Consider the following 24,976-nt stretch of genomic DNA (forward strand, 5'->3'; position numbering starts at 1 on the left):
GGGATAAATCGACTCCCAAATATCTTAAACCGACCCCATGTGTCTGTCTCTCTCCTCTTTCTCTCTCTCTGAGGAGACAGACAAACGTGTCGGTTTAAGATATTTGGGGGTCGATTTATCACTCCCCTAATTAAGTGACAAAAAAGAAAATGTAGCTCGCGGAACCTCCATTAGATTGTGACTAACCACGATCTCCCTTGCACACATGGTATATGCTTAGTGGCGGGAAGGTTTGAACACATCGGAGGTCTAGGCTTCGAACTCTCGATGTGAACAGATGTATAGCAAGCCTATCCAATAATAAAATCAACCCGGACTTGCTATCCTCACGGGGGTGTTTCAATCCAACAAAAGAAAATTATAAAAAAGAATAATTTTTTTTATAATAAAAATCATATTCCATGGAAAATAAAATTCCGCATCTAATTAGGTTTCACAAGGATTTTCTTTCCAAGTTTGGAAAAAAAAGTCCATAAAAAATGAGTTTACCTAAAAAGAGAATGTGAAGTCTTCCAAGTAATTAATCCAAGAGGCTTTTTTTCTTTGCGTAATTTTGAAGAAACATTAGGGGCAATATCGTAAATGTGAAAAAGCTTAGACAAAACAATCTCACAGCATATAATCCGTATTGTATTTTACAAGGCCACATTTGCATGCTCTCTCGAAATTCCCATTTTTTTTTATATTTTCTTTTCTCTTTTCTCGTACGCACACAAGATTTCGGACAGACAACAAAAAAGAGAAAATCCTCTTCCAAAATCTAACTATAGAATCTGAAAACCAAACCAAACCAAACCCTAATCTTCCGATCTTTTTTCTCCATTTACAAAACCTTCCGATATCTTTACCCATGTTAATTATGCTCCGATTAATCCTGCAATGGTGGATAAGAACATCGATTCTCGTGAAAATCTCCTCCCGATCGCCGTTCAGAAATGATTTCTGATGTGTTTAACGATCGATTTGATGCGTTTTGTAGTCCGATCGTCCTGATTCTTTTGATGTAAGCTTTTCTCTGTTCTTTATACTTATGATCGGTTGGATTTTGTGAAATAGTGAGGTGTTTGTGTTTTTTATGTTGATTTTTTGTTTGATGATCGGTTTATGTTATGAGATTTGATTGCTTGATTTAGTTAATGATTCTGTTTAGATAAGATTTTAATCTTGTTCTCCGATTTCTTGTTTTGGATGGAACATAGTTTTTTGAAGATTTGTCATTTTTTTGGAATAATGATTTTGCTTTTCATTGTAATTAGAAAAAAAGTGATTCTTTTAATATGAAGGTTCGGATTACAGATAGATGACATTGCTTTTTGCAGCATTCGATTCTTTTCAAATGGTTGTGGTGTTTGAGAAGGTACGTTTTGAAGAGAAACCCTCATTTCATGTAGAAATGGCGTTTTTTTTTTTTTTTTTCGAGAATAGTTACCTGATCTCTTGTTTTTTAGTCTTTTTTTTCACCTTTTTCTCTGTTGGAGAGCTTCCGATTTCGTTGGATACAAGGATTTTATAAGTCAGGATTTTAAAATCCTGGATTTTACATGCTAGAACTTGAATTTTACGAGTTAAAAGTTCGATTTTGTAAGCTAAAACCTGGATTGTACATTTTCAGGATTGTAAAATTTATGTTTTAGCTTATAAAATTCAGAGAATTTAGAAATCCAGGATTATAAAATCCTTATATCCAAACGTCCTCTAATATTCTGCACTAATAGTTCTCTTCTAAGGCACATTGCTTGTTGCTTTTTTTGGTGTTCTCTTTCTTGTGTTATGGTTTGAGATTTGCTATGATTTGGCCGATACTTTGAATTTATTGTTGACACATGTGTCGTGTCGTGTTTGACACGACACCCGTGTGCACACGGCACTCCTTTAGACACTTTTAAATGTACTGCTAGAAGTGCCAATAACTTTATATGTATGTGCGTGTATGAGTGTGCTACTATTTCTAGATTTTTAGGAGTTTCCATGTCAGATACCTCCTATCCGTGTCAAAATTCAACACACGAATCTGTGTCCACAAATCATGATTATATGTACTTTCTATCTTTAGCCGTGTCCCCGTTTCTAAATTTTGGGAGTTTGCCGTGTCTGGCACTCCGTGTCCGTGTCGACACGCGACACGCGTGTCTATGTCAAAAAATCATAACCTTTTAATGGTAATGTTACTATCATCATGCAATTTGATCTTTATTTATCTTTATGATGTAATCATGTAATCTGTTTTTGTTCCTGCTTCAGGAGATTGGAAGGGTTTTTGGGGAGCTCAATGCGGTCGTGAATTGCATGGGGAGAGGATGCCAGAGCTTCGAAGCGGAGCCAGACAAGGTCGGTTAAGATCTAAGCGGCTTGATGATATTCAGCCTTCTCCTCAACCTTTCATTCAAGCGGAAAATTTGGTCCCACCTATACAGAACAGAGGTGGAAGGAGAGTTAGAGGGAGGGGTTGCAATGCCACAGCAGTAGCGAAGGCTCCATCTAGGCCTACTGGTAGAGGTAGGGGCATTAGGCTGATCGACCTAGACCTTGAGCAGCCTTGCGAGCTTCTGCCCGAAGCTGCTGTTGGAGGCACTGAAGACCCTGGTTTGATCCGGGCAGAGGGAGTTGCCGATAAAGACTTGATGATGGAGGGAGGGAGTGCGGAGAAACTGCTGGGTGTCGAAACAGAAGCAAGCACATCTCCCGTTCCTGAAAGGGTATGCATGTGCTTGTTAGATTCATGAAAACTAATTAATGATTTATGATCCAAACTGGTGTCGGTAGTCTGATATGCATTTTCTGTCTCAACTTATTCTGCTGATGGTTCTATCATTGTTTCCTTTCAGTTTCACGAGATAGGAGTAGTTGCTTTTTTGCTTGTTTCATTACTCATAACACTAGGGTTCTGAACTCTGACTGTAATTCTCTATAAATAGATGAAGTAATTTCAGTTTCTTTGTCTTCCTTCTCTTGGAATTATTACCTTGACATTTTGGTGATTCAAATGTGGGTTAAATGACACCGTCATGGTTGTTAAATATGCCTAGAGGTACTGTGCTTCATTGTCATTGCATGCATACAAACATCTATAATTTTGTTTTTGTTGCCCATCTTATCTCATTCAGCTATTGGTATGTGGTTTCAAAATCCTTATAGTTCAACTAATGTGCTTTCTGTAACAATGCTCTAAGTGGTAGCAATGCATGTGCTTGTTAGCTCCTTACACAGTTTTCTTAAAGGATATGGTGTTTTGTTCTCTTCTTGCAGGTACAAGTAGGTAATTCCCCTGTGTATAAGGTAGAAAGGAAGTTGGGTAAAGGTGGTTTTGGTCAGGTTTATGTTGGCCGAAGGGTAAGTGGTGGCACTGAGCGTACAGGACCAGATGCCTTTGAGGTACCATTCAACACTTCCCATCCATATTTAGAACTTTTGGGATGGTGGTTATGCACACCCTTATTTCTCATGGTCTGTTATTTTATAGGTGGCATTGAAGTTTGAGCACCATAGTAGTAAAGGTTGCAGTTATGGCCCTCCTTATGAGTGGCAAGTTTACAAGTAACACTCTCATCTTTGATAATCGAAACTGCTTGCTTATCCAGCTTACAATTTTATTACTTTCCTAAATTGTATATCTGATGCTTTGCTTTGTGATTACCAAGCACTCTCAATGGGTGTTATGGACTGCCATTGGTCCACTACAAGGGCCGGCAAGGCGATTACTACATTTTGGTGAGATTTAACATTGATCAAGCCTTTATGGTCGGTTCTTGTGCACTTACCTGGTGCTAAGTGTAGCAAAATGATTATTTCAGGTCATGGACATCCTTGGGCCCAGTCTTTGGGATGTTTGGAATTCCGTTGGCCAAGCGTAAGAAGCAATTTGTCTGTTTTTTTCTCTCTCCATCTAATAATACTGTCAGTTGGATTGACTAACACCTGAAACAGGATGTCACCTAATATGGCGGCTTGCATTGCTGTGGAGGCAATTTCGATTCTCGAGAAGCTTCACATGAAGGGGTACCTCCTAATACTAAGTTCTATTCCAGTTTCTCGATATCTTTCAGTTTGTCATGTAAAGTTGTTATGTATACTTGTTGCTTCTTTTGGCCAGTTTTGTGCATGGAGATGTGAAGCCAGAAAATATTTTACTTGGTCAACCTGGAAGTCCTGATGAGAAGAAGCTATTTCTTATCGATCTTGGTTTGGGTATGTTTTTACTTTTGAGTCTCTACCTTGTCTTTATGAACTTACTTGACAGTTGAGACATATCCTGATAAGTTAAAGCATTTTTCTGGATGGTTAAGTTAGAACAAGTAGATTGATTGGGATTTTTTTTATAATGAACGATGCCATTATAATTCTGATTGGGAAGGTCTTCCATGATCCTTTTTTTTTGTCCTCTGCCTAATGGTACTAAACCATTTTGGAGTAAATTCCAATTTCCTGGTTAGTGTTGCTAGTCTTATTAATATGTGTGCGGTTCAGCATCTAAATGGAAGGACACATCATCGGGTCAGCATGTTGACTATGACCAAAGGCCTGACATCTTCAGGTTTGTGGAGTTCTGAATTTTCAGCCAAATTACATTCTCTCCCATGTATTGTAATATCTTTCTTTGGCAGGGGAACAATAAGATATGCAAGTGTACATGCACATTTAGGTCGAACAGGAAGCAGAAGGGATGATCTTGAGTCATTGGCTTACACACTGATATTTCTCATCAAAGGAAGGTTACCTTGGCAAGGATATCAGGTAATATTTTGTTAATTGTTCGGGTGAGCTAGCAGTTCATGTTTATTGCTTTTGTATTGTGGTTTTTGTTTTGTCTGATTCTTCTCTTATGTCAAATAATGCAGGGAGACAACAAGAGTTTTCTTGTTTGTAAGAAAAAGATGGGTACTTCGTCGGAATTGCTGTGTTGCTTCTGCCCACCACCATTCAAACTTTTCCTTGAGGCCGTAACAAATATGAAATTTGATGAAGAACCAAATTATTCCAGGCTTATTTCTCTTTTTGAAAGCCTGATTGAACCATGCACGCCCTTGAGACCGATTAGAATTGACGGAGCTTTGAAGGTTGTTACAAGTTTCGAGAAGATATTAGGGATGCTGGCAATGATTTAGTCTTCTTTTAGAAGAGCATGTTTTCATTATCCTTGTTGTATTTAGATGATTTTAGTCTTTCCTGACCATGACACATTAAATCTTTTGAATAATTAGGTTGGGCAGAAACGGGGAAGATTGCTTGTAAATCTGGAAGAAGATGAACAACCTAAGAAGAAAGTTCGGTTAGGAAGCCCTGCCACCCAGTGGATCTCGGTTTATAATGCACGCCGGCCGATGAAGCAGAGGTAAGCTAATCAAAGCTTCCTGCAATTTGCAATACTATACTTCTCACCTCTAACTAAAAAATGTATTTAAGCTTCTATCACGATTGCGGTTAAGGGGTAAACTTGTCACACTATTTTCTTCTTATTCGACCTATTGAATTGAATCTTGCGTTCTATTTGGGTTCACATAAAAAGAATTTTGTTATGATTTTTAATCTTGATTATTGTTGGTCCTGTTATCTTGGCATTGGATATAGCTGTTCATCATGTGAGTTAGCATCAGGTAACCTTAGTAATTGTGGGCTGTGTCTCCTATTAGTTCTTCTTATGGTTTCATAGTTCAGTCTTCTATCCTTTGATTTGCTAGTATTAATTCTATGAAAACGAATTCCATGTTAAGGAATATATTATTTTATTCTTAGTGGAATTAGATATACCGTCAAAAACGAGTTGATATATACTACAACCAATCATAGCCAGATTGAAGATAATGCATTTACAGTAAGGCATTTACAAAAACCTTGCTGAACCAAGAGATCTCTCTCGTTTGCCACGGGCTGAAATTGCTTGCCCCATTGAATTTCTCCACCTCAAACTTGATGCAATCACCCAAAACTTGATTGCTCTGATACCACTTTGTTGGAAATTAAGAGATCTCTGATCTCTTAAAACATGATAAAACATGACTAGGAGCCAACAATAGAGTATGAAACACAAACACATATAGGCCTTGTTTTGATTGCAAGAAAAACATTTTAATGGAAAATTTTTCTTGCGAAATTTTTTTATTTCCACGATTTAGAGGGAAATGATATAGTTATGGTTAATTTAGAAGGATATCATCATAAATTAAAAAGTACTCTAAATAAAATTTAATAGGGTTGGTTCAAATTATCTTTTTTCTTGTCTATAAAAAGTAGGAAAATTTTAAAATATTTTTCCTTTCCAAAATTTCCCCCAAAATTCTTGCAATCCAAACAGGGCCATAAGGAAAAAAAACACAAGATTTACGTGGTTCGTCAATATTACCTGGAACGCGGTTCGTTCCGGTACATGGTACGGGAACGGGTACGGGGTACGATGGTAGCCCAGTACGCGGTACGATGAGGGTATGCTATGTTTGTTTGCTATTGGGGGTCGGGTCAGTTTGGAGCGCTAATTCAGACTCTCTCTCTCTCGCACACACACACACATATATAATTTCATATATTTTTACAAGTATATCATTCCATAGTACACAATACACAAAATATACAAACCTCATTTATGTCATACATATTTTTTCAAAAAGAAAGTTCCCGTTGGAATATATGAATATCCTTCCATAGTCCATACTACATCCATTTAATAATAATAATAAAAAAAACTCATGTATGCCCTACATATTTTTTTCAAAAGGAAAGCTCTAGTTCCAATCCAACCCAAAATATATAAAATTTGTAGCTCTCTCTCCATCTTTCCCTTGGTCTATATGCATCTCTCTCTTTCTCTCCCTTGGTCGTCATTTTTGGCCATCCGGGTCGCTAGTGAACCACGTTTGGGATCGTGCGACCCTGGATCGCGGGTCGGAGTGCGGATGTCGAATCTGGTAACTATGGGTTCGACAGTGTGTCTACGCCTATCCGGGAAGAGAGTTTTGCTATTTCAATTAGGGTTACAAACTCTCTTTTCGCTCCTCACGGCAAAGAAAAACATAAAAAATGTCTCTCTGTAACCCTAATATGCAGTTTATATATTAATGCCACTGCATCGAGAAATTATCAAAGTACCCTTAGATTCCTTAGTGCGCGGCGTGTGTGTCATGCACATTAGTCCGAGGATGATGAATCACTGCCAGAATATGACTTCTGCACTACACTCTTGATAGAAGGCAATGGTGGATCCATCCAATCCTGACATTTTATCTTTTGGGAAGAGGAATCGTGGATTTCTTCATCCTCAAAATCCCTTTGCAACCAGCATTGTCTATCTTTACTAGGTGACTGTAATTCCAGCATGTCAAGATATAGATGCCACTCAAAATCTTTGGTGGTAGAGGTTCTTGAGAAAACTTAAAGATGAAAGAAAGAGATTCCTGAATTCCAATTTACTCATTTGTAATTCTTATCAAAAGATGAAACTAAAACCAAAATTTCTTAAACTGTTAATTTGAGCTCCTAGATGTCCAAGAAAATAAACCAGGACCGCAAAGGGATCATGAGATGGATAGATATTCTTCTCGCCCTTGATACTTTTCAGATGGGAATCTGATTCAGAGTTGGATGTGGGAATCTGATTTGATTTTGACATGTCTTGTTTCTTATCTCATGGTATGGAATACCCGTATCCGTATCAATGTCGTCAATTTTGAAAAATGATTTCATATCCCCATTCTTGCATCCGTGTCCGTATCCATATTTGAGTATCATAATCAATCAATCAATCAATCATTGAATTGCCATGCCAACGTGGTTATGTCCCTATTAAGTCCAAAAGTCATTGTCTCACCTGAGTCAATGTAAACACTGTATGTCAATCATTGACTTGCTTGAGTCAACCTAGTTTTTGCTTGGGTGAGTTCTTGACCAAGTGCGATTTTTTAAATGGGGTCTAAACATTAGTGGATAAAAAGTATTAACAAAAGCATTAGTCGATAACGGATTAATTTTCTTTTATATGTCTCGAAAAAAGTTCTTAGACATTATAAGTGAGATGGTTGATTTTCAAAATGGAAGTTCTCTTACCGGTGGTGCACTTGACACATCAGGGGGTGTCTTGATTGAAACATTAAATCTTCATATATCTCCAATCTTCTTTTTGTTGATAATGTAAGTTACACTGTGGCACTTGACACATCATGGGGTGTCTTGACTGAAACATTAATTGTTCATATATCTTTTTTTTGGTAAGTAATTGTTCATATATCTCCGCTGTTCTTTTGGTTGATAACGGAAGTTACAATGGGTTGACATTATCGGTGATGCTCCCAAGTGTATAACGTGGTAAGGGATTCGATTATCTTACCTTACAAGCAAAATATAAGAAATGAACAGAAAAAGCTAGTGACAAATGACTTGTGTGCTTCAGTCATTTGGAATTGTATAAATAACATCCATAACTTTAACCTTTTGAATTGATTTTAAAAATGTGCAACAGTCTTGATTCTCTTGAATAATGTTTATCTCTTGAAGTTGAACTGTTTTCCCTTTTTCAAGTTTTCGTTCTTTAGCTCATTCAAATTTTGTTCTAAAAGTTCACAGCAGTATAATTGGAATGTTTTCTTATTAGTAGTATCTTTTTCATATTTGCATTCCTTCGTTTTATCCATAAAGTTTGAAAGTGGGTTTTTGGGGAAGTATGAGCCCTTGCTTGTCAACTTGGTTTTGCAATGATATTGTTATTACAGTGCCTTTTTTCTAATAGTTGGCATGAAATTAACTGATTTAGTTGTGTTTCTATAGATACCATTATAATGTAGCGGATTCAAGGTTTCCCCAGCATGTAGATAAGGGTAATGAAGATGGTTTGTACATCAGTTGTGTGGCTTCCTCAACAAATCTTTGGGCTCTCATCATGGATGCAGGAACAGGGTTTTGTTCCCAGGTTTATGAACTCTCAGAAGTCTTCTTACATAAGGTTAGTGTTGTAAAATGTGGAATTTCTATCGACTTCTACGTGTATGCTATTTTTTCACTGTAGGTACTGATCCTTTTCCTTCTATTCGGGTTTTTCCTAGGACTGGATCATGGATCAGTGGGAAAAGAATCACTACATCAGTTCCATAGCAGGTGCAGCCAATGGGAGTTCGCTAGTTGTTATGTCCAAAGGTTGTTTGGAACCTTAAATCGTCGAACTTTCTGAATTTTTAATTTTTTTCGCGCTTATGAAATACTTATTTGATACATTTAACTGCTACCCACCTTGCATAATTTTTATCATTTTTAGAACAGGGTTTGATGTGGAACTTTATTAATTAGTCCATCCTCAACAATTTGATTGAAGATATACATACTGCATGCATAACTAAATGCATTTAACTGCTTCATGCTTTGCATAACTTTTATCATTTTCAGGACAGGGTTCCATGTGGAACTATAGTCCATTCTTACCAGTTTGATTGAAGGTAATAGGTATTAGTAGAACTTAGAAAATTAAGGAGCCCCATCTAGAGCAGTATCTATGACCTGATTTATTTGTGCTTCAAATGTAGAGATTAGCCATGAATACATGGCACAGGTTGGTGCACTCATCTTTGCTTCGTATTATTATGAAATTTATATGTTGCCTGGTTTAGTTTCTACATATTGGTTGAATATTTCTGTCAATAGGAAATTCCCTGAAGCCTTCTCTGATGCCTTGAATGCCCAACACAATGGGTTGCTGGTGACAATTGGCAGAAATGCATCCGAATTGCAGAAAAGTCACTGGAATATTTCTTCAAAATTATAAAACTACCTCTACTTCTTTATGAAAGAGTGCTGCTTGGTCTATGATTGCTATGGGGTTGATTTTCCAAAATTATGAAATGAAATGCCATCAGAAGTTGTGGGGAATCTCTTCCATAACTAGATTGCCTTTTACGATTGAGGTGATAATTTGCAAGATCAAGGACTCCGGAAACCATTGTGATTAGCCTGGCCCATCGTTTGCTTTCAGACAAACAAATATATTCGCTGACACTTAAATTTCCATGATTGATTGAGGGATGGAAAACATATTGTTGACCAAAAAGTTAAAGAATAAAGTACATTCAAAAGCTATATTTGAGATTTTTATATGGAAAACATTTATTTTACTTTGTCAATTGAAAGTGGTTGTTGTCAATACTGAAGAAGTATTATTATCAACTTTTAACACAATGGAATACAAACACATAGCTGACCATAGTTGAGTTGCAGAGTAGCTTGAGATAATGCCATTCTTTTGGTTAAGTCGGTCTGGAGGGCTAGCTTTTTGAAAAGATTACTTCGCTAAGATTAGCCAAGATGTGTGCCATTCAAAAAAGAAAAAGAAAAAGATAATCCAAGTTGTTGTTATACTTGGGTTACCATGTTTTTTTTTTTTTTTTGGGTTCTATTTTTTTTTTTTTTTTTGATATTAATCTTAATGTTATAGATTTTGCTTTATTTCAAGAAAGTGAAGCTTATCTTCGAAAAATCCCTTGGAACCCCTCCTCCCAGTTTCATTTCAGAGCGAATGAATAATCTATGTGGTAGTTATACTGACTTATCGTGCTTTTTTTTTTGATTTTTTTTTTGGGGATCTCCATTGTTTTTATATATTCATATTAGAGATGTTGCTTACATATCAAGAACTTGAAGGTTATCTAGGAATAACATGTGAGATCTCATCCTGGTATTACATGACAGTGAGTAAATTAAAATGGCTTGAGCAGCAGCAAACCCATAGGGAGTGTGCTGATGTGTGGACTTTGGAGTCCAGACCTAGAGGTGGTAGGGCATGTTGCTTCGTTGGGTTAAGAAAGTGTAGGCCAGAGCCATTTCTCAAAACATTGATGCTACTTGAATCTTAGAATGACCTCCATGTTTAGCTTGGCTGAGTCACTGAAATGTCTTATCCTTGGGCTTCGGATTTGTCGCTGTGTTCTGCAATATCTCCATGTTTTTCTCTATTTTTAGGGCTTGTTTTTTTCTGTTAGCTTGCCTCTAATTTAATGCGGATTCCTATGATCCATCCATCTAATTACATTCAAGGAGTCTCCTTCCATGACCAAGCAACGGATTCCTATGATCCATCCATCTAATTACATTCAAGGAGTCTCCTTCCATGACCAAGCAACCCAAGTCACCATTATCTGCTATTCTAATGGCTTGTAAAATAGCCATCACATCTGCCTCATTAGAATCCTTAATACCAATTGTGCCAGAGAAAACCCACTTGATTTGACTGAGCCCACATAGTGACCGGATGGCAATATCTACCACAGCTTATGTTAAATTTATTTAGATCAGTTGAACATCCAATTGTAATAGTAGAAAGATAGTGAGGAGGAGAAGAGAGAGGAGGCTTTTGAGAAAACAAAATCAGGGTTATTCCCCCCCCCCCCCCCGGTGACTTCTTTTAAACGTAAGTCATACTTGTCATGATAACAAACATGCTTCCTGAGGCTACAATGATATAATCCAACACTCCCTTTCAAACGGGGCCCCATACATGTCAATCATGACTAACTTGCCTAAAATGTATCTTAGATTTTATCTCACATTTTGTACGAACATCAGCTAACTGATATTCAATCGTCACTTAATGAAGAGATACTTGTTTAGAATCTACCTTCTCTCTGATAAAGTGATTGCCCACTTACATTTGATTACGTTGAACCAGATTGTATATTATCACAATAATGCTTCATAGGACAATCCACCTTTGCAAGATTTTTCAACCAGATAATCTTTGCAACTCTTTGAGCCGTAGCCCTGTAATCCACCTCCGCATTAGACTTGGCGACTAGATACTACTTGCTTCTCCAAGTAATCAGGTTGCCTCCAATGAAGTATAATATATTGAGGTAGATCTACGGTCATCAACAGATCCAACCAAATCAACATCGGTGTATGCCTCAACCCGAAGGCGCCATTGTTAGAAAAAAATCTCCCTCTCCTAGGCGAAGACTTCAAATATCTTACTATCCTCTCTGCAACTTCAAGATGAAATGATCTTGGGGCATGCATATAGTGGCTAACCATGCTTACTACATAAAGAATACCAGGCTGAGTTACAAACAATTATAGCAGGCGAGTGGTAAGTCTCTGAAATAACCCCCTTTTTGGAATTTTACTATCATTTTCATTTAGCTAATGATTAGGATTAATTGGGGTCTCTACTGGGCAAGCACACTTTTCAATTTTTGTTTAACGTATCCAATACATACTTTATCCGAGAGAAAGATTCCCCTTTTCGAATGAGCTACCTCAATCCCTATAAAATATTCCAGCTCTCCCAGGTCTTTGATTTCAAACCAGCAGCCAAGTAACTTTTCAATCATTCAATTTCTGTAGGGCAACTGCCTGTCACAACAATGCCATCAACATATGCAATGAGAGCATTAGTAAGCTTTCCTGAATGCTTCACGAAGAGGGTATAATCTTCATTGCATTGATGATATCTGATTCTCTTAACTGCTTTGCTAAACTCAACGAACCAGGCTATAGGAGATTGCATAGCCCTTAGATGGATTTCCTCAATTGAAATCCCAGGGAGGAAAGCTTGTACGTTTCCTCTTGCAAGGCCCATGAAGGAAAGGAAAGCATTCTTCTTGTGTACTTGGAATACCAGCCCACATTGATTTTCCATGAGAAAAAGTAACACATGAATGGAATTCGTTTTAGCTACAGTAGCAAATGTCTCACTATTGATACCATAACTCTGTGTATATCCTTTAGCCACCAACCTCACATTTGCACCTGTCAACTGTTCCATTGCCCTAATTCCTCACCGTAAATACTCATTTCCGGCCAACTACCTCTTTTCCTTGGGGTAGATCAACCATATTCGAAATCTGATTTTTTAGTGCCTTCATCTCTTCCAACATTGCCTCCTTCCACTTCAGTTGGGAGATTGCCTCTGCAAAATTGTTAGGATTGGAAAAATAAAAAATAAGGCACGATATGAAGAAGTCAAACAATCATACACAGCAATGTTTGAAATAGGATGCTACGTACTATCAAATTTTCCTTTGCATAAGGCAATAGGAACATCTAGATCACTAGCAAACTTGGATTCAATCGAACTAGGCTCCTAATACGTTCGAGTAGGAGACATACCAGCAGGACTTTGTTCCGGATTATCAGTTGGAGTGGAGGATTCGTTGTAGTTATCTTCTCATTCTGGCATCTCACATACACCTGTAATTTTTTAGCTCCTTCAAACCCTAGAGAAGGAATGAGCTCGACTACATGAACTGGGATAGGAATATGAAGCGGGCACCTCACCTCTCTTCGAAATAACTACTATTCTTGCCCTGAAGATGGGTGGGAGATGAAAAAAAAAGGGGAGGGAATCAAGTTATTCCACTGTGACTTTATCCTTTTTCATACATAGGATCATGACCACCAATGCCCATTTTGAACAGATGAATAACCTAGGAACACCCCATGAACTGCCTTGGGATCCATTTTAGATTGTTTTGGAGTTATGATGTGAATAAAATAGGTAGACCTAAACACACAAGGTAAAAAAAAGTGTGGTGATCTGGACATAAATGGTGAATAGGAGTCTAGCTTTGAAGTATTGGGATGGCATCCCATTGATGAGAAATGTTGTTCTGAGAAACATGTCAGCCCAAAACCTTTTTGGGCTATTCATACTCAAGAGCAGACCATGAGTTACTTCTAGTAGATGACGATTGTTCCTCTTGGCTGCTCCCATTCTCTTGAGGGGTGTAAGCACATTTACTTATGTGGAGAATCTCCTGCTCATCCAATTATTCCTAGAGATTACATTATAAATATTCTTTTGCATTATCCGATCTAAAGATATTGATCGTGAATTTATTTGTAGAATTTTGTCGTGTGAGCACATCAAGCACATCCACATGCATGGAGTATAATCATCTAGAAATGAAATAAAATAGCTCTAACCACCCATATCAATAGATGGGGAAGGACCCCAGACCTTAGTGTGCGCAACATTAATAGAAAAAAAAACTTTTATTACTTGAAAAACAGATCTACAATGTTTAGACAGCCTACACATATCACACTGTAGATTCGATGGAGAAACAAAAGTGAATAGCTCAGGAAAGGAAACACAGAATGATTGAAGAAAATAGATGGCCAAACGAATGTGCCATAACTTCCTTTGGTCTGTAGTCTCTGTAGTAACACTAAGACCATGACTACAAACTACTAGACTAATGAGCTGAAAAACACCGTGGTGGAGAATCCATAATGTAAACGCCGTCAGCTTCATGTCCACTGTCATTCATCCTTCCTATCATCAAGTTATAAAATATGCATCGATCAAGAAAAAATATCACACGATCATTTGGATCCTTCATTATGTTACTATTTAATAAATTTTAGACAACTGGGGAACTACGAACGGGAGATAACTTATTTCTGATTTTATTATCACCCTTTCCAATTATGGAGGCGTGTGATGCATATGCAATTTTTACTATAGCTCTTCTAGAGAACAAAGAACATGCAGAGAAAATAGTAGAAATACCCGTCGCTTAATCGAAGGCTACTATGTCAATAAGTCAGGATGGAATTGAGTTGGAAGAAAGACAGACATGATGGGCTGAAGCTTGCATATTTGAATGCACAAAGGAAGTGGAAGCTGAGACAATGTCAAGTTTTGAATGACAATCCAGATACTACATCCAAAGAAGTTGCAACATCATTAGCAGGGATCAACAATGGCAGTCCAGAAGTTCAACCAGCACTAACATTTGCGGTCAGGATTCTACCGAAGTTTCCGATTTCGGTCGTAATGGTTTAAAATCATCAAACACCTAGTGACATGCAATGTCGCCCATATCTGATAATTTAATACATACCAAATTTCATATGTAATTCATATAAATATTTAAACATAATATATGCGCCATATTTTGCATGCAATTCGTATGAATATGATTATGTAATACATGCTAGTATACTATACTAGCATGTATTACATAATCATATTCATACATGCAAAATATGGTGCATATATTATACAGAGGCGAGCCTTGGCGCAACGGTAAGCAAGGTTTTAAATTTCGACCGAAATACGAAATTTCGGGTTTCGGTCGAGAACGAAAGCGAAATTGGAAATACCCGAAAAGGTAGTTTATTTAGGCCGAAATTTCGTTTATCCTGAAATTTTGTCCGAATTTTAGAGGATTTCACCTAAAAATCTGGATTTGTGATATTTATTTAATATTACCCCGAAATTTCAGCCGAAATTACTGAAATTTCGATTGAAATAACATCGGAGAAAAAATAGCCATCGACTAGACATCAGTGAGGACTGAAACGCATTCTTAAACCAAAATTTGAAACCTTGACTGTAAGGTTGCTCCATTTTGACCTGGGTTCGAGTCACGGAAACAGCCTCTCTGCAAAGCAGGGGTAAGGTTGCGTACATCTAGCCCTCCCCGGACCAAGCAATGGCAGGAGCCTCGTGCACTGGGTCACCCTTTATACTAATATAGTATACCTTAATACCTTATTACTGTCGTGATTTTGGTTTATGCATTTTGGCCATTTCAGTTTCTGTTTCGGTGGGGATGGGAAACATTTCATTTCGTGCCAGTTTCTTTGGAAATTTAGAACCATGCTATACGCTTCTTGCTCACTTGCAACGAGACTTTTTGCGTGCATCATGTTTACTTTCAATGAATGTTTCCACACGTTTTCTTTTTACTTTCTTTAGAGCTTTTCGTTTACCGCATTCTCTCTTTTCTAAACCCCCGCTTGCCACTTTCGCTTCCCATATTGCTTCTCGCTGTCGCCTCCTACTCTGGCAACTATGGGAGGAGCACTATGGGTAGTCACCATAGCTGCTTTCGATTGGGAAGCCAAAGCTCTATTTCAGTTGAACTTTGCTGGTCGACGAGACTTTTCCCACAGCATTCACAGTTCAACTTGTCCTGGTCGTCCATGGTTCTATTGAATCTTTAGTTTGTTTCCTTATTTACAATCTGAAAGAAAGTAGGGCGAGTGAGTTCAACATGCTCTGATGAAGGAATAAGTTGAGCTTGCATCACAATCCTCCAGCTGGCTTCACTTTCAACTAACGAGTAAGCCATATCAAGGCCAAGAAGCTCATCTCTTCCCAAAATCTGCACTTGGGTCATCTCATATTAAGAGTTTAAGACTAACTATGAGATTGGATTTCTTTTTCTACTTAATTTGTTCCCAATGTTATTTTCCCATTAGCTAGAGTATTCCAATCCAGCAACTAGTAGAGGAAGGCTATGAACCGAGTGAAACTGGAAAAGATTCCATAATCAGATTGTTTGGTGGAAGGGATTTGTAGATTCTGAGAAGGAGGACCTTCAGCGCAATATTATTTACTATAAATATGGGATGGGGTGGTGGGTGTTGGAACTATAGGGTCTTTGTCTAGGGTGTTGGCTTAGGGCATGGAGGTTTGAATGTTTGGCCGGTGGCAGATTTTATAATGGGATTTGGTTAAGGTTGGGGAGAGGCAGGATATTCGGTTGGGTGAGGTCTTCTTTGTACCATGCCTTTAAAAGTTAGTGAGTGTCAAAAAGGGTGTCGATTAAGCGTTGCGATTGTTAGGTGGAAAGGGATGGTGGTTTGGTAATGGGTTTTAGGTGAAATGTCGAGCAAAGTGATCGATGATTTAAATCTCCTTGCTCGCTTCACCTTCTTACTCTACACATTTCTCCCTTCGAGTAGGATAAGAGGATTTGGTGTTTTGAACCTATCGATTGTTTCTTGGTTTCTCTTTCCATACTTGATAGCGTTACTGGGTCTATTATTCTCTCTTTCTGTTGAGTGATATTCCCTAGATCCTGCCATAATGGATGTTTTTGTTTGATGATAGTTGCCAGTAAGTTGGACACCGTGAGATGTTAAAAGAGAAGAGGTTTTGAAGTACTAGTAGATCCATAATGTGTAAGGAGGCGGATAAATTGGGGGATCATCTACTCATCCATTATAAGGTGGTGCCAAAACTTTGATTGGCTGTTCTCTGTTGTATTAAAATTGAGTGTGCTTTTAAGTCTTATTCCGGATGATAGAAAGGCCCCTTTTGGTTAAAAAGGAAGAATCCCTAAAGAATCCTTTGGTGGATTTTTCCTTTATGTGGTCTTATGGAATAATGCGATGAGAGGAATAAGAGATTATCTGATGACAGATAAGGTTCAATATGTAGGACGATTATTGATTCTATGCCGCCCATTATTCATGAAGCCTTGCTGGAAAGAGGTTTATATTAATCTTCATCGAGAGGGGGTGTTGTTACTTTGGAATCCAAAGGTTTTAGACTGAGTAGGACTAAGCTAGAGTATATGTAGTGCGCAACTTTAGTAATGTAAGGATGCGTGGCGAGGATGTAGCAAATATGACTGCACAGGAGGTACCAAAGAGGGATATCTTTCGCTATCTTGGTTCAATCCTACATAAGGAAAGAGAGATTGAAGAGGATGTTAACCACATAATAAGAGCAGGTTGGTTGAAGTGGAAGCTTGCTTCAGAAGTTCTGTGCGACCGTAAAATACCTATCAAGTTGAAGGGAAAGTTTTATAGGACAGCTTTGAGGCCAGCCATGCTATACGGCTCTGAATGTTGGGCTACCAAGAAGCAGCATGTGCAGAAGATGAGTGTAGCGGAGATGTGAATGCTTAGATGGATGTGCGGCCATACAAGGTTAGATGGAATTAAACATGAAGACATCCGTAAAAAGGTGGGAGTGGCACCAATTGAGGAGAAGATGAGAGAGCACCGCTTAAGATGGATTGGGCATATCCAACGTAGGCCTTTGGATGCTCCAGTGATAAGAAGTGACTCGTGCCAACTTGATGGAGTAAAAAGAGGTAGGGGCACGCCGAAAACAACTTGGGTAGAAACAACGAGGAAAGACTTGATGGCTAGGAACATAACAGAGAACATGACCTTGGATAGGAGAGAATGGAAGAACATGACCTTAGTCAATTTGAGCCGGGTAGATTCTTTCACCTTCTTCATGAACATTTTCTAAAGGATTCATTAGCCGATCCCAACTAGTTTGGGACAGAGGCTTAGTTGAGTTGAGTTGAGAGGGGGTGTTGCTAGATTGGAATCACTTTCTATATCTTCTCTTTGACAAACATCAATCAAAGCTCAAGGGGCAATTTGGGTCTGACAGCATGGGTGAAATTATCAGAGTTTATTCCGTACCATTGGCTTCAAAGATTCGAACATGGCAGAAATTGTATTACTCTTGATCCCTTCAAGCTTGTAAGGATAATCTTATAGTTCCATTATGGGTGACGGTGATTTGGCTTATATAATTGCATGGGCGACAGAATTGATCCTTGGTTTGTGGAGACTGGGAAACTGCTTTGTACTTTTTTTATGACATAGGGTATCCTCACCCCAATTTTTAGGGACCTGCTTTCTAGTGTGTAGCCATGGATACAGAACCCATTGAACCTGATGTTAATGCTCCCCTTAAAAGAAAATGGCTTTCCTCTTTCTACAAATGTCCTATCAGGGAGAGAGAGAGGGAACTGATTCAACATTTTGAATTTATATAATAGCTGGTTTTACTCTGTTTTTTTTGTTTGAATGGGTAGCTGCTTGTACTTTGTAGAATCTGTTTGGAATGTTTTCTGTTTGAAATTTTGTTTTGCACGTGGAAACTACGAACATTTGTTGTTTTGCACTTGGAAACTGGAAACATTTGTTTACAGTTTGCTTGTTAGCCTTTTTTTTCCATGTCTTGTTAATATTATGAATTCTAATGTCTCGCCAAAGTTCATATTGTATTAAGTTTTTAACTGTATGTGCTTTAGATGAATCACTGATTAGTGTGATTGGCAAGTTATTCAGTTGAGGTTCCACTGGTGCCTGTCTGCGTTAGAATTTTGTAATATTCTTTTTTTGAAGAAAAAACTCGTAAAACTTGATTGACTTTATCAAGTTTCATGTCAATTTGGACTTGGGCATTCTCTGAGTCGTATTTGTCTTTATAACTCACAACAGTTGTCTTATACTCTTATACTGATCTTGTAAGCAAGTACTTCACTGTTAATTTTGTGATTGAGTAGCCCTTGTTAGTTTTAGTTGGCCAAATTGTCTCCCCGATTCCTTTTAGAAGAAAATCTTTGAGGTTTGACTTGCCCCTTTAGATTTTGTAGTCTCGTACATGTTTTATATTCCTATAGGATTTTTACTTGGCTACAGTTGTATAAGTTGGATATTCAAACCTTAATTCAGCTAATGAGAACTCATTCTTCCATGTGTCGTGGAATCTTTAACTTCTTATGATGCTTAATTGGCCATGTTTTCATGTGATTCTTCTCATGGTGATATTGTTAATGTTTTAGGGACCCCTTACACCCAACAGTCATACAAAGTGAGTGAGGCATTTCCTTTCAAGTGGATAAACAAAAAATGGAAAGAAGGTTTTCATGTTACATCCATGACTACTGCTGGAAGCCGGTGGGGTGTGGTAATGTCAAGGAACTCCGGTTATTCTGACCAGGTATGACCCAATCTGTTTATCTAATGGAAGACCTGATGTTGTTCAGCACACGGCAGCATGTTACCTGAGCTTTCTCATAAACAAAATTTCCCATTTCTTTTTGTGGATATTCAATATATTTCCGTATTCTCTTGATGGAATATACTAACTTTTACAACCAAAATACTCTACTTTCCTTATTATAAGATGTAACCATTTTTCTTTCAGTGATTAGCATTTTGATGACTTTTCAATGTGACCAAATTCTACCTGTCTTGTTGTCATGTGTCCTACTTGATAGATGAGAGGAGTTGGTTTACACCCAAAGACAAAAGTAAAAGGACTGGCCTGGAAAATGTTCTGTGGTTCTTATATTGATTAAATATATTCTTTTGGCAATATTCTGATAGAAACATGTCTACCTGTCCTAAATCTCTGAAAACTAAACCTTTCAAAGGCTTGTTCAAATTGAAGTAAAACTTCCTAATTATGTTCATTCTAAATATTCCTTTTTAAGTGCTCATGACTTTCCAAAACAGGTGTTTAATCCAAAATCATTCTTTGCATAACTTCAAAATCACCATTACTTACTGTTGGTAGCTCTAGAGATGCCCAAATTCCATAAAGAAAAAGAGCTTTGCATTTATTATTCACGTGTATTGACAGAGAGACTTGACGTTATAAAAGCTACTTCAACATTTGATTTTGAACTACTTTTTGTATTTTTATTTTTGGCATTTTGATTTTTTTTTGAATGGTAAACATTGGCATTTTGATTTATGTAGTATGAGCCCTTTTCCGGACAAATCGTCATCAATATTTGTCAAATGCCGAGGGTGACCCTATTTCTAAATTTGCGATATCGCAAATTCAGCAGCAAATATTCACTTGTCACTAATCACTATTACCATTTTGACTCTGGTTTGTGTTGCTAATATAGGTTGTGGAGCTGGATTTTCTTTATCCAAGCGAAGGTATACACCGACGATGGGAAAGTGGTTACAGGATAACCTCCATTGCTGCTACCCCGGATCAAGCTGCTTTAATATTGAGCATACCAAAACGTAAAATGATGGACGAAACTCAAGAAACTCTCCGCACTTCTGCCTTTCCGAGCACCCATGTAAAGGTACTTGCATTTTCTTTTCTCTAGCAGTCTCTTTCCCCTATTTCCTCATGGTTACTTAGCAATAATTTCCATGGGTAAATGACATATATGAAAAATGCTAAATAACCAAATCTCTGTTTTGAAGCTACTACAGAAATTGCTTGTTTTCGACTGCTGTTGTAGTTTTCTATAACAAGTTCTGAAGGGTAGAATTTAGGTACATAAAAACTACCTTTCATTTAATTATTTTTAAATGATACCGAGAGGTCTTTGCCTCTTGAGAAGGTAGTCTTAATTTTCCTTTTGTAATGATTACCCAATTATACTTCTGGTTTAAATAAACCAACTGACCTACATCGGCAGTAGAATCATAGTTACCGGAAACTTCCTAGGTGGATTGGAAGCTCAATTCGGAAGCCAAATTCTTCTCATTTCCCTAAGTTAGGAGAAGCACGCTTCCCACACACTTCCTGTGTTTCCTCTTAATCAAAAGTACGCTTCCTAATTCCATGATTATTTTTCTTAAGAGGGTGTTTAAGAGGGTGTTTTTTCCGTTTGATAATGCCTAATGAGCCTATATTAAAAAAAGAGTATATTTAAAACCTAAAAACTCACCTCAGCTTTCAAATGAAACTTGTGTAGATCATTTTCCAACTTAACATTAAATCTACATGAATAAAACGTGCAGAACTATAATCCCTAAATCTTGTAATTCTAATTAGTAGTATAGTCTTCTTTACTACTTGTAATCTTTACTCACATTAACCATTCCTCCCTATTCTACTATAACCCTACACTTTCTATAAATTTCGTTTTTTTTGCTTCAATGAGACTTATTAGATGCTTCAAGCTGATGTCCGACCACATTTCTTTTATCATTTTATCATTTCTAAACCCCTCGCTTCCTGCTTCTGCTTCCTATGTCGCTTAGCAACTGAGTAGAATACCAATTTTGAGAAGTATCAAATGTTCATGGTTTAGATCTACACTTGAAAATATTGTTAGTATTTGTTTTTTAAAGGTATCAAATTTTATTAATGTAAAACAACAACCACAATACATGCGTCGGGGACATGGCGTCCCCCAAAGAGTATATAATTGCCGAATCCCACAACCTACACACCTGACCGCTTCCCTCTGCTCCCTCTTTCGCCAGCTTGTGTTCTTTGCTTGGTCATTAGCTGAACGCTCCATATGAACAAACTCCGGGGGAACGAGAATCGAGCAAAGATCCCTGATTTCCGATATGATGTTTGTCAAATTCAACAGAAAAATTGCCTTGGTCCTTACCCATGCCAAAACATAGAAGATTGTCATTATGTAACCCAATATTCGTGAAATTCCCTTCTTTTGTTAACATTGATGACTTTTCTCCTCCTGTGGAAAGAAGTCATGCTTCTTTTATTTTGGCGTGGTTATTTAAGGACATTTAGGTCATTTGATCACAGCCAATCAGTGGTTTTGTGCCTCCATCTTGCAGTTGCATGTTTCTTGTGCGCCGGTCTATTGGTATGTTTACAATTATATATCGCTAAATGTTATGCACATTTCACGTTTGTCAAGCTGTACAGGGTCAACAATGTAGAAACATAAAACAAACTTAAAACTATCACATTGTCCTGCACTTAAAAGTATTGTTAATGTTCCAAGCCCGTATCATAGTTTATTGAAACATCACTAAACATTGTTTTTCCTTTTAGCTTATGTTGATGATAAAACTTATTTCACATTTGGTATTCCCACTCCTAATATTAAGATGCCACCATGTCAGTTTGTCTCGTCCTATATGTAAAGAAGCAGAAGAAAACTAGATTCGACAAATGACACGGTTGGCAAATGCATAATTTTACAAGTCAGAATACCATTTTCCTACTAAATATTCTTTTTTATGTGTAGTTACAAATTTTGTGTCTTTGCTTGTCATTTCCCTATACTGCTTGCAACTGCTGTTTCCTTCTTAGCTTTCTACTTGCAAAAACTTTGGGAGCATTTTACCCCTTTTGCTACTGGAAAGAACTCGTGCAAATAAGAACTAAAAAGCAAAATACATGATATTTCTTCGTTGGATTAACAATTTCTTTTCGCAGGAAAAATGGTCCAAGAATCTATACCTTGCGTCGATTTGCTATGGTCGGACTGTTTGTTGATACTAGGTGAGGTGCATATTTGACGTTTAGCCAAAAGAAAAAAAAGAAGGTATTCATTTTTTGAGGGGTTTGTTCTTTGACATAATTGTGCCTTGCATATGTAAGTTTGTGTCTTGCAATTGGGTTAACTTTAGCCCATCTAAATCAATGAAATCCGGGCTTCCCGTTTACTGAATCCTTCTCTTTCCCTGTAAAAAAATTTCGCCCGGAGGAACACAGTTTGAAAAGTCTAGTATCCTTTTGCAATTGGAACCCTAGTTATATACCCTTTGGGTTCAGAGTTTTTATAACATTTCTAAATGAAAAGTATATATACTTAGTAATATAGTGGCAGGAAGATCTCTATCAAGATTAAATATAGAAATAATTTAAATTTGACAGATATACATTGGTAATTTTCAGGTTTTTCCACTATGTTCTTGACCTTTCGATATTGGTGGTCTAGGTACAAGAAACCTGGGCAAAATGAAGAGTTTTTTGTAGTGAAAATTAAACTGAAACCATCTAAAGAAACTATTTATGAGCACGAGTAATGGGAGGGGTACATTTTTAGTAAAATGTTTCCAAAAGAGGGGATTTTTATTTGGTTTGGCAAGTAGGGTTATATAAGGACATTAATCTTTGGAAGGATTTATGGGTGTTTAAATAGTTTGTAGGGGGGTTAAATCAGCAAATCAAGTCTAAAAGCAAGTAGTTTTTTATCCGACATTTAGTAAACATTCAAATTAATTGCATAATTTAAGGCCGTGACCTTTTACCAAGTGTGACATGCTTGAATTAATTGCATAATTTAAGGCCGTGACCTTTTACCCACCGAAGATTTGATTCTTAGGATTTTTTACTTCAGCGGGGAACAAAAGTGAAGAATTACACTTAACCAGCTCCAACCCACTCTGCCCATTTTCAATAATTTCTAAATATCAAGCATATTTCCCTCTGCAGATCGGAGGATTATGATCAGCCTATGGACATAATTTTTGAAAACAAGGATGCACATGTTATAAAACTTCGTTTTCCCTTGCCATCTTCCACACCCCCCAAGTTGGTGAAAGAGAAGATGTGTCTGATTCCAATGGCCTCCCTCACAAACACCAAGATGTCGTATCTGATTCCAGCGGTCTCCCTCACGTACACCCAGTTGTAGTATCTGATTCCAATGGCCACCCTCACAAACACCAGTTCATAGCCTCCGTAATCTTAACATTCATCTCAGGCATTCACTTCTCCCTGCTGCTGTTAAGGTTCATTTCGACAGCGAGGCAAATGCGAATTGCCAGCAAGGTTTTAGCAAGGTTCATTTCGACATTGTTTGGATATACGTGGATTTTAGAATCCAGATTTCAGTTTGAAAGCGTTGTAAAATTCTTGATTTTACAATCCATTATTCTGGATTTTAAGGAAGAAATCTAGGTTTTAGAAATCTCTCCACCATCCTAAGATTTCTAAAACCTAGAAACATGAGATCTCCTACTCTTTCGCTCGACGGAAAGAAGGGCGAGAAATAAGAAAACAACGGAAGATTTCCTTCCTCTCTCGTCTCCCATCCAGGATTTTGAGGAAATCCAAGATTCTAAAATAAGAAAGTAAATCACTCCCCCAATAAATACAAGTTTTACTTGTCTGGAAAGTGAAATAACACCTTGGACTTGGTTTTCTTCTTTCCCCATTTATTAAGAAAATTCTTTTCGAGAGAAGAAGAATCCGTGTTTGTTGAGATCACCAGGACTCGGAAAACTAGCTAAGTTTTTGCTGAAGAAGAAAAATACCCACATCCAAACATTACCCAAGAGTTGGAGAATATAACACATATGGTGAGAAGCGAATTCAACTTGCAGATTTTCTATGGGTCTGTTCAGTGAAGGCAAATAGTAGGGAGTAAACTCATTTCATAGTAAACCATTTAAGAGTAATTTACTTACCCTGAATTGGTTTATGCTTGAATTGATTTCAGTTGTTCCAGTGTGAGGGTAAACCACATATTGCAGAGGGTAAAACAGAGAGCCACCAATCTCTAACCTGAAAGTTTGATTTAGATTAGAAGAAAACACATCAGCCTCCTCCTGTTAAGGATTTTAACCAAGAGCTTACAGGACGATGCCCACTTGAAAGGAAAGGGGGACAATTGCCCCCCTTAATTTTTTGGAAAAAAAAAAAACCTTTATTTTTTAATATATTTTTATACTTAACCCCCTTTTTAAAAAAATATGCCCCCCTTTCCAATCTTTCCTAAGATAGAAAATAAGTTTAAAATTTTAATTTTACCATCTTTATCTCCCTTCTTTGTGCAAA

General features: G+C 37.5%; 1 protein-coding gene across 1 annotated transcript; it reads left to right on the plus strand.

Moving 5' to 3' along the window:
- The first annotated feature begins 636 nt into the window (after positions 1-636).
- On the plus strand, positions 637-22,862 carry LOC143887581 (casein kinase 1-like protein HD16). Its single transcript, XM_077391662.1, has 17 exons — positions 637-1,003; positions 2,242-2,696; positions 3,247-3,372; positions 3,461-3,534; positions 3,639-3,708; positions 3,792-3,847; positions 3,925-3,996; positions 4,091-4,185; positions 4,465-4,531; positions 4,602-4,731; positions 4,836-5,054; positions 5,199-5,329; positions 8,749-8,923; positions 9,024-9,114; positions 19,296-19,453; positions 20,373-20,561; positions 22,628-22,862. Exons 2-17 carry the CDS (start codon positions 2,298-2,300, stop codon positions 22,685-22,687), a joined length of 2,112 nt encoding a protein of 703 aa, XP_077247777.1. The 5' UTR covers positions 637-1,003; positions 2,242-2,297; the 3' UTR covers positions 22,688-22,862.
- The last annotated feature ends 2,114 nt before the right edge of the window (positions 22,863-24,976 follow it).

This window comes from Tasmannia lanceolata, unplaced genomic scaffold (genome assembly GCF_043159265.1).
Source record: "Tasmannia lanceolata isolate RefF3 unplaced genomic scaffold, GAP_Taslan_0.1 ptg000012l, whole genome shotgun sequence".
NCBI lineage: Eukaryota > Viridiplantae > Streptophyta > Magnoliopsida > Canellales > Winteraceae > Tasmannia > Tasmannia lanceolata.